Source organism: Musca autumnalis, unplaced genomic scaffold (genome assembly GCF_047663935.1).
Source record: "Musca autumnalis isolate F117 unplaced genomic scaffold, ASM4766393v1 scaffold_1, whole genome shotgun sequence".
Classification (NCBI taxonomy): domain Eukaryota; kingdom Metazoa; phylum Arthropoda; class Insecta; order Diptera; family Muscidae; genus Musca; species Musca autumnalis.
In genome coordinates, this window is record NW_027411644.1 from 306,070,462 (window position 1) to 306,081,192 (window position 10,731).

At 39.9% G+C, this 10,731-nt stretch overlaps 1 protein-coding gene across 1 annotated transcript in view; it reads right to left on the reverse strand.

Annotated features, from left to right (window-relative positions):
• Nucleotides 1-379: 379 nt before the first annotated feature.
• Nucleotides 380-10,731, reverse strand: part of LOC141389878 (uncharacterized) — a 72,923-nt gene continuing 62,571 nt past the window's right edge. The window contains exons 4-7 of the mRNA XM_073962068.1: nt 7,105-7,333; nt 6,826-7,029; nt 5,291-6,751; nt 380-2,087 (exon numbers count right to left, since the gene is read on the reverse strand). Coding sequence (XP_073818169.1) covers nt 511-2,087; nt 5,291-6,751; nt 6,826-7,029; nt 7,105-7,333 — 3,471 coding nt within the window. The 3' untranslated portion in view covers nt 380-510. The remainder of the gene's footprint in view (nt 2,088-5,290; nt 6,752-6,825; nt 7,030-7,104; nt 7,334-10,731) is intronic.

Below are 10,731 nucleotides of genomic sequence, written 5' to 3' on the forward strand. Positions count from 1 at the left end.
AAGAAAACCCTATTTAGCCAGGCTGAATAGAAGTTTTCCTAAAGAAAACCCTATTCAGCCAGGCTAAATAGAAGTTTTCCTAAAGAATAGCTGAATAGAAATTTTCCTAAGGAAAATTGCAATTCAGCCTGGCTGAATAGCAATTTTCTTTAGGAAAATCTTATTCAGCCAGGCTGAATAGATGTTTTCTTGTAGGAAACCTTATTTAGCCAGGCTGAATCGAAATTTTCCTATGGAAAAACTTATTTACCAGGTCTGAATTGTATCCGTATTATGGAATCTAGTTCAACCAGGAAAATGAAATAAGTTTTTAGGATATGTCTCTCCTCTGTAGATTCTCTTCGCTTCCACTTTCCCGCCATAATTCAAAACCAATCTCTCATTTTCTCTGTTTTTGTATCTAAAAAATAACTATTTACAATATCGGAATAATAAAAACAATAAACCTGCTGCTCATCACATCTCCGATGATGTGACGCATTCTCTCCACACATTTGGAGAATGGAAGCTTTAATACTTTGCCGGTTTATTCTCCATTGGAGGTCGAATACTTTCCAAATCATGTTCGGGACTTAAAACAAAAATGGGTGAAGCAAAATCCGAATCATTTGTCAGACTCGATTTCCGCGACTGATAGGGTGGTGGCGGAGCAACAACATTTTGGTCATAATAGGCCGACTTCTCCTTGCCTCTCTTGAGCATAAAATAGACCACAAAAGCACATATCAGGAGGGTTGTACAACTGGCTGTGATGAAGAGAACCAATTGAATGGTGCCCTCATGAGATGTTACCACCTTGGCATAGGTTGGTAACTCTTCACGGCGATGAATGAATTGGGTGCGGGTAATGTCAGTGGTGTAGTGGCCAGCTGCCAATTTGAAATCGCCACTTGTTATTGTCGTTTCGATGGCAAAGGCCAAATCAACTTTATCCTCACTGTGCAGTTCGAAGTGTATCGCAGCTGTGCCATCGGAGTACTCTTGGACTCGCAGATTTTCCACGGGACGTCCCAGCAATTGAACTAGTTCGCTGCGTATGATGTCATAGACATTGTGCACCGCAGTTCCGGTGTTGTTTTGCATGTGCATTTCAATGATGACCGCCGAAATGGGTGTGGGCGAGCAATTGTGTTCTCCTTTCTCGAACATGGGTGACGAATCCAGCTGATTGCCGGCGGCATCTACACACCAACAGTATTTCTTGTTACACTGAATGGGACTGAAGGTACCATTCTCATCACATGACACAGGGAAGGGAGCACTTTGGGCCAGAGCCCGACAGCGTGTGGTCTTAACATGCAACGGCTTCACAGAATCCACCACAAGTTGGGAGTCCAGCAAGGAATTGGCCAATTCCAAAACACGTTCTGTCACACTTTGTTGCGTGTTCCCAGCTGAGGTTGTTGGCACTTTGGTGGTTGTAGTGGAACTGCTAGTGGTAATTTCAAAATCTAATGCAATTCCCTCCATCCGGTGCTGCCTACCCTCCATCCCGTCCAAGAACTCATCTTCATCTGTTTCAGATTCCAAAAAGTTATCAAAATCTGTCAAAACTGTCATTTGGCGGATAAGTTCCTCCATGACATTGAGTTCATCGCTTTCCTGAGCTCTGAATTTCCTACCCTGGCGGCTGTTGCATATCGGTTCCACATCTCGTGTCAAAGAACCCTTAAGAGGAGCGCCCTTTTTATCGGCACACCAACAAACACCATATGGAGATGCAGGTTGATCCAGCGGGACACTTAATCCATTTAGATCCGGCTGTTTTCCCAAACATTGCACGGGGCTCCAGTGCCCAGTAATGGGATCACATCTGGGTTTAAACCACACCGAAGAGTGGCCAGTTCTTTGGGCAGCCAAGGTATTTTTCAATTTCAGCCTCTCACATTGGGTTAAGGCGGGGCACACAGAGTTACAGGACAACTCATTGTGGAAGAGATTTTTGGTTTGACAGCTGTTTCCCTGCACATCAATGGTCACGGGTACACAGCGATTTGCCTTGGGATTAAAGCGGTAACGGGTGGCATTTTGCTGGGAATAGTCCTTAGCCAAGCATGATTGGTCCATGGATTCAAAACAGACATCTCCTAAAAAGCAAACAATTCGAAATATTAGAATATAACCGGATTAAAAACAAAAATGTCTTTGAGGAACATATTCAGCCAGGCTGAATAGCAATTTTCCTACAAAAAATCATCTTCAGCCAGGCTGAATAGCAATTTTCCTACAAAAAATCATCTTCAGCCAGGCTGAATAGCAATTTTCCTATAAAAAATCATATTCAGCCAGGCTGAATAGCAATTTTCCTATAGAAAATCATATTCAGCCAGGCTGAATAGCAATTTTCCCATAGAAAATCACATAGGAAATCATATTCAGCCAGGCTGAATAACAATTTTCCTATAGAAAATCATATTCAGCCAGGCTGAATGGCAATTTTCCTATAGAAAATTAAATTCAGCCTGGCTGAATAGGAATTTTCCTATAGAAAATCGTATTTAGCCAGGCTGAATAGCAATTTTTCTACAGAAAATCATATTCAGCCAGGCTGAATACGAATTTTCCTATAGAAAATCGTATTTAGCCAGGCTGAATAGCAATTTTTCTACAGAAAATCATATTCAGCCAGGCTGAATAGCAATTTTCCTATAGAAAATCATATTCAGCCAGGCTGAATAGCAATTTTCCTATAGAAAATTATATTCAGCCAGGCTGAATAGCAATTTTCCTATAGAAAATCATATTCAGCCAGGCTGAATACGAATTTTCCTATAGAAAATCATATTCAGCCAGGCTGAATACGAATTTTCCTATAGAAAATCATATTCAGCCAGGCTGAATACGAATTTTCCTATAGAAAATCATATTCAGCCAGGCTGAATACGAATTTTCCTATAGAAAATCATATTCAGCCAGGTTGAATACGAATTTTCCTATAGAAAATCATATTCAGCCAGGCTGAATACGAATTTTCCTATAGAAAATCATATTCAGCCAGGCTGAATACGAATTTTCCTATAGAAAATCATATTCAGCCAGGCTGAATACGAATTTTCCTATAGAAAATCATATTCAGCCAGGCTGAATACGAATTTTCCTATAGAAAATCATATTCAGCCAGGCTGAATACGAATTTTCCTATAGAAAATCATATTCAGCCAGGCTGAATACGAATTTTCCTATAGAAAATCATATTCAGCCAGGCTGAATACGAATTTTCCTATAGAAAATCATATTCAGCCAGGCTGAATACGAATTTTCCTATAGAAAATCATATTCAGCCAGGCTGAATACGAATTTTCCTATAGAAAATCATATTCAGCCAGGCTGAATACGAATTTTCCTATAGAAAATCATATTCAGCCAGGCTGAATACGAATTTTCCTATAGAAAATCATATTCAGCCAGGCTGAATACGAATTTTCCTATAGAAAATCATATTCAGCCAGGCTGAATACGAATTTTCCTATAGAAAATCATATTCAGCCAGGCTGAATACGAATTTTCCTATAGAAAATCATATTCAGCCAGGCTGAATAGCAATTTTCCTATAGAAAATCATATTCAGCCAGGCTGAATAGCAATTTTCCTATAGAAAATCATATTCAGCCAGGCTGAATAGAAATTTTCCTATAGAAAATCATATTCAGCCAGGCTGAATAGCAATCTTCCTATAGAAAATCATATTCAGCCAGGCTGAATAGGAATTTTCCTATAGAAAATCATATTCAGCCAGGCTGAATAGGAATTTTCCTATAGAAAATCATATTCAGCCAGGCTGAATAGGAATTTTCCTATAGAAAATCATATTCAGCCAGGCTGAATAGGAATTTTCCTATAGAAAATCATATTCAGCCAGGCTGAATAGGAATTTTCCTATAGAAAATCATATTCAGCCAGGCTGAATAGGAATTTTCCTATAGAAAATCATATTCAGCCAGGCTGAATAGGAATTTTCCTATAGAAAATCATATTCAGCCAGGCTGAATAGGAATTTTCCTATAGAAAATCATATTCAGCCAGGCTGAATAGGAATTTTCCTATAGAAAATCATATTCAGCCAGGCTGAATAGGAATTTTCCTATAGAAAATCATATTCAGCCAGGCTGAATAGGAATTTTCCTATAGAAAATCATATTCAGCCAGGCTGAATAGGAATTTTCCTATAGAAAATCATATTCAGCCAGGCTGAATAGGAATTTTCCTATAGAAAATCATATTCAGCCAGGCTGAATAGGAATTTTCCTATAGAAAATCATATTCAGCCAGGCTGAATAGGAATTTTCCTATAGAAAATCATATTCAGCCAGGCTGAATAGGAATTTTCCTATAGAAAATCATATTCAGCCAGGCTGAATAGGAGATTTCCTATAGAAAATCATATTCAGCCAGGCTGAATAGGAGATTTCCTATAGAAAATCATATTCAGCCAGGCTGAATAGGAGATTTCCTATAGAAAATCATATTCAGCCAGGCTGAATAGGAGATTTCCTATAGAAAATCATATTCAGCCAGGCTGAATAGGAGATTTCCTATAGGAAATAATATTCAGCCAGGCTAAATATCAATTTTCCTATGGAAAATCATATTCAGCCGGACTGAATAGCAATTTTCCTATAGAAAATCATATTCAGCCAGGCTGAATAGGAATTTTCCTATAGAAAATCATATTCAGCCAGGCTGAATAGGAATTTTCCTATAGAAAATCATATTCAGCCAGGCTGAATAGGAATTTTCCTATAGAAAATCATATTCAGCCAGGCTGAATAGGAATTTTCCTATAGAAAATCATATTCAGCCAGGCTGAATAGGAATTTTCCTATAGAAAATCATATTCAGCCAGGCTGAATAGGAATTTTCCTATAGAAAATCATATTCAGCCAGGCTGAATAGGAATTTTCCTATAGAAAATCATATTCAGCCAGGCTGAATAGGAATTTTCCTATAGAAAATCATATTCAGCCAGGCTGAATAGGAATTTTCCTATAGAAAATCATATTCAGCCAGGCTGAATAGGAATTTTCCTATAGAAAATCATATTCAGCCAGGCTGAATAGGAATTTTCCTATAGAAAATCATATTCAGCCAGGCTGAATAGGAGATTTCCTATAGAAAATCATATTCAGCCAGGCTGAATAGGAGATTTCCTATAGAAAATCATATTCAGCCAGGCTAAATATCAATTTTCCTATGGAAAATCATATTCAGCCGGACTGAATAGCAATTTTCCTATAGAAAATCATATTCAGCCATGCTGAATATCAATTTACCAGTGGTGGCCTACACTTACTTGTCTTGGTGCAGCACACCCCACGATTGGTCACGGGATTCAATTGACACGTATGAGAACTGGGACAAGATTCATTTTCATTATGGGGACCACAGCTCACTTCCACCGAGCCCTGCTTCAAAGGACTGCCTTCGGGGCAAATGGATTCCCGTCTGGGTACACAAATTGGCATTTTGGGACAAGGAGAGTCAACACATTCCACACTGATTAGCTGACAATCCTCCCCAGCGGCACAATGGATTTCATCACAAAAATCGCGACATTCACATGTCTGGCAACCATTTTTATCCACCTTGTAGCCAGCTTCACACACCACTCCCGCATCACATGACAACTTTTGGCATTGGAAGGCTGAATTCTCTTTGCAAACAGGATTAGGACTTTTGACTCGGGTTCCACTCATCTCCTCACCACGTTCATTGACACACCAACAGTAGCCATCTGGGGAACATTGGACCTGTTTCCATTCTCCCGTCTCGGCATCACACAACGAGATGTTCATTTTCTTGACAGGAATTCCCAGTTCCGAGGATTGATGCATTTGTATGGCCTGTAAATGTTGGCAGGCTGTCTTCATTTGGGGCAGAACACATTGGGTGCCACAACCATTTGAGCAGCAACGTTTGGCTCCTTCACAGTGGGAATCGGTGCGGCATTCATAGGCGCAAGCATTGGTGTCTTGATTGTCAGGACCTGGTGGCACCAGGTAGGGACATTGGCCTGGTTTGCGTGCCAAACAGGCCGGTACAGGTGGACAATATTCCTCATCACAGGATACCTCAACAATGCGGCATTCTTCGTTTTCACCACAAATCACATCCTGACATGGATCTCGGCATTGACAGGCGGGGCAGCGGGTCTCAGGATCCAAAGTAAAGCCATACTCACAGCCCATGCGACAAGTCAAGTCCAGGCAATCGATTTCTTCGCGCATTTTGTTACACGACTCATCGGTGAGATTAAAGCCACGAGACCTGGGAATTTCCGTGCCAAAATTATCCACACACCAACATTCTTCCACATCCAATTCAATGATCTCCTCATCATTGATGGGTCTCTTGGGTGCGGGCACTACCTTCTTGAAATCGGTTTCAAACAGCTGGCCTAGATTTTGTTCTCGAGCCGCGCCCATTTCAATGACTTTGGCATTACGACCCATGACAGGTGCTGCAACTTGAACCTTGAGTAAGCTGTCATCGACTCGGTACAGTTTTAGACGTTCAGTGTTACGTTTGCTCCTCTTTGGAGCTGGACTGCTGGCCAACAGCATACGCATGCGCCTTATGGTATTCTCTTCTAAAATTTTGCGTTGTTCGGCCCGGGTAACCTTGATTTTGCGATACGAACATTGACGACTCTCATAGTTACCTTCGTCGGTGCAACGAGGTGTGGGCAGGGCTAATTTCATGCCTTCTTCGGTACCTTCCATGCGCTGGGAAAAGTCGCGAAGATATTCACACACTACAGGGAAGAGAAAGAGGGGAGAGAAGAGAGCAAATGAGAAGGCCAGTATTATCTAAATATCTGCAACTTACTTGTCTGTTGATGACTTTCTTTGGCAGGACCTTGACCTGTCACCTCACTCATAACGGGACAGCAAACACTTTCAGCTTCGCCGCGCAATTTGGTGCATTTGTAGTCACTGGGGCACATAATCCGATTCGACATAGAACGCGATGACTTGGGTTCTGGCTCCACATCAAAGAATGACTTAATTTCTCGTCCATATTCTTGGCGTTCTGAAATATCAAAAATAAACTCAGGTCAGAAGCAGAATTTACACATTCATCTCATACATTCCTCAAGTTACTTACCCTGGAAGCAATAGAGCAACTCACTGGTGGCATTATCGGTCAATGGTGTTCCCACTTCACAGGGATTGGAGTAGGCCAAGCTTGGTTTACACACTGGCCACGAGGCACAAAGAGAAGATCCCGATTTACACATGGGATCTGTGGCAACTTCACACTGCGAACCAAGGGGACATTGGAAACCATCACATGGTTCCGAACATTCGCAAGTCGGACAATTGTTGTGATCGTTCTAAAAGAAGAAAACAAAAAAATACTCAATGGAAGCCATAATCAGCAAGAATAGATGTTTTTCTATGGAAATCTCTATTCAGCCTATGGAAATCTTTATTCAGCCAGGCTGAATAGAAGTTTTCCTATGGAAATCTTTATTCAGCCAGGCTGAATAGAAGTTTTCCTATGGAAATCTTTATTCAGCCAGGCTGAATAGAAGTTTTCCTATAGAAATCTTTATTCAGCCAGGCTGAATAGAAATTTTCCTATAGAAATTTTTATTCAGCCAGGCTGAATAGAAGTTTTCCTATGGAAATCTTTATTCAGCCAAGCTGAATAGAAGTTTTCCTATGGAAATCTTTATTCAGCCAGGCTGAACAGAAGTTTTCCTATGGAAATCTTTATTCAGCCAGGCTGAATAGAGGTTTTCCTATGGAAATCTTTATTCAGCCAGGCTGAATAGAAGTTTTTCTATGGAAATCTTTATTCAGCCAGGCTGAATAGAAGTTTTCCTACGGAAATCTTTATTCAGCCAGGCTGAACAGAAGTTTTCCTATGGAAACCTTTATTCAGCCAGGCTGAACAGAAGTTTTCCTATGGAAACCTTTATTCAGCCAGGCTGAATAGAAGTTTTCCTATGGAAACCCTTATTCAGCCAGGCTGAATAGAAGTTTTACTATGGAAACCCTTATTCAGCCAGGCTGAATAGAAGTTTTCCTATGGAAACCCTTATTCAGCCAGGCTGAATAGAAGTTTTCCTATGGAAACCCTTATTCAGCCAGGCTGAATAGAAGTTTTCCTATGGAAACCCTTATTCAGCCAGGCTGAAGTTTTCCTATGGAAACCCTTATTCAGCCAGGCTGAAAAGAAGTTTTCCTATGGAAACCCTTATTCAGCCAGGTTGAATAGAAGTTTTCCTATGGAAACCCTTATTCAGCCAGGCTGAATAGAAGTTTTCCTGTGGAAACCCATATTCAGCCAGGCTGAATAGAAGTTTTCCTATGGAAACCCTTATTCAGCCAGGCTGAATAGAAGTTTTCCTATGGAAACCCTTATTCAGCCAGGCTGAATAGAAGTTTTCCTATGGAAACCCTTATTCAGCCAGGCTGAATAGAAGTTTTCCTATGGAAACCCTTATTCAGCCAGGCTGAATAGAAGTTTTCGTATGGAAACCCTTATTCAGCCAGGCTGAATAGAAGTTTTCGTATGGAAACCCTTATTCAGCCAGGCTGAATAGAAGTTTTCGTATGGAAACCCTTATTCAGCCAGGCTGAATAGAAGTTTTCGTATGGAAACCCTTATTCAGCCAGGCTGAATAGAAGTTTTCCTATGAAAACCCTTATTCAGCTAGGCTGAATAGAAGTTTTCCTATGGAAATCTTTATTCAGCCAGGCTGAATAGAAGTTTTCCTATGGAAATCTTTATTCAGCCAGGCTGAATAGAAGTTTTCCTATGGAAATCTTTATTCAGCCAGGCTGAATAGAAGTTTTCCTATGGAAATCTTTATTCAGCCAGGCTGAATAGAAGTTTTCCTATGGAAATCTTTATTCAGCCAGGCTGAATAGAAGTTTTCCTATGGAAATCTTTATTCAACCAGGCTGAATAGAAGTTTTCCTATGGAAATCTTTATTCAGCCAGGCTGAATAGAAGTTTTGCTATGGAAATCTTTATTCAGCCAGGCTGAATAGAAGTTTTCCTATGGAAACCCTTATTCAGCCAGGCTGAATAGAAGTTTTCCTATGGAAACCCTTATTCAGCCAGGCTGAATAGAAGTTTTCCTATGGAAACCCTTATTCAGCCAGGCTGAATAGAAGTTTTCCTATGGAAATCTTTATTCAGCCAGGCTGAATAGAAGTTTTCCTATGGAAATCTTTATTCAGCCAGGCTGAATAGAAGTTTTCCTATGGAAATCTTTATTCAGCCAGGCTGAATAGAAGTTTTCCTATGGAAATCTTTATTCAGCCAGGCTGAATAGAAGTTTTCCTATGGAAATCTTTATTCAGCCAGGCTGAATAGAAGTTTTCCTATGGAAATCTTTATTCAGCCAGGCTGAATAGAAGTTTTCCTATGGAAATCTTTATTCAGCCAGGCTGAATAGAAGTTTTCCTATGGAAATCTTTATTCAGCCAGGCTGAATAGAAGTTTTCCTATGGAAATCTTTATTCAGCCAGGCTGAATAGAAGTTTTCCTATGGAAATCTTTATTCAGCCAGGCTGAATAGAAGTTTTCCTATGGAAATCTTTATTCAGCCAGGCTGAATAGAAGTTTTCCTATGGAAATCTTTATTCAGCCAGGCTGAATAGAAGTTTTCCTATGGAAATCTTTATTCAGCCAGGCTGAATAGAAGTTTTCCTATGGAAATCTTTATTCAGCCAGGCTGAATAGAAGTTTTCCTATGGAAATCTTTATTCAGCCAGGCTGAATAGAAGTTTTCCTATGGAAATCTTTATTCAGCCAGGCTGAATAGAAGTTTTCCTATGGAAATCTTTATTCAGCCAGGCTGAATAGAAGTTTTCCTATGGAAATCTTTATTCAACCAGGCTGAATAGAAGTTTTCCTATGGAAATCTTTATTCAGCCAGGCTGAATAGAAGTTTTGCTATGGAAATCTTTATTCAGCCAGGCTGAATAGAAGTTTTCCTATGGAAACCCTTATTCAGCCAGGCTGAATAGAAGTTTTGCTATGGAAATCTTTATTCAGCCAGGCTGAATAGAAGTTTTCCTATGGAAACCCTTATTCAGCCAGGCTGAATAGAAGTTTTCCTATGGAAACCCTTATTCAGCCAGGCTGAATAGAAGTTTTCCTATGGAAACCCTTATTCAGCCAGGCTGAATAGAAGTTTTCCTATGGAAATCTTTATTCAGCCAGGCTGAATAGAAGTTTTCCTATGGAAATCTTTATTCAGCCAGGCTGAATAGAAGTTTTCCTATGGAAATCTTTATTCAGCCAGGCTGAATAGAAGTTTTCCTATGGAAATCTTTATTCAGCCAGGCTGAATAGAAGTTTTCCTATGGAAATCTTTATTCAGCCAGGCTGAATAGAAGTTTTCCTATGGAAATCTTTATTCAGCCAGGCTGAATAGAAGTTTTCCTATGGAAATCTTTATTCAGCCAGGCTGAATAGAAGTTTTCCTATGGAAATCTTTATTCAGCCAGGCTGAATAGAAGTTTTCCTATGGAAATCTTTATTCAGCCAGGCTGAATAGAAGTTTTCCTATGGAAATCTTTATTCAGCCAGGCTGAATAGAAGTTTTCCTATGGAAATCTTTATTCAGCCAGGCTGAATAGAAGTTTTCCTATGGAAATCTTTATTCAGCCAGGCTGAATAGAAGTTTTCCTATGGAAATCTTTATTCAGCCAGGCTGAATAGAAGTTTTCCTATGGAAATCTTTATTCAGCCAGGCTGAATAGAAGTTTT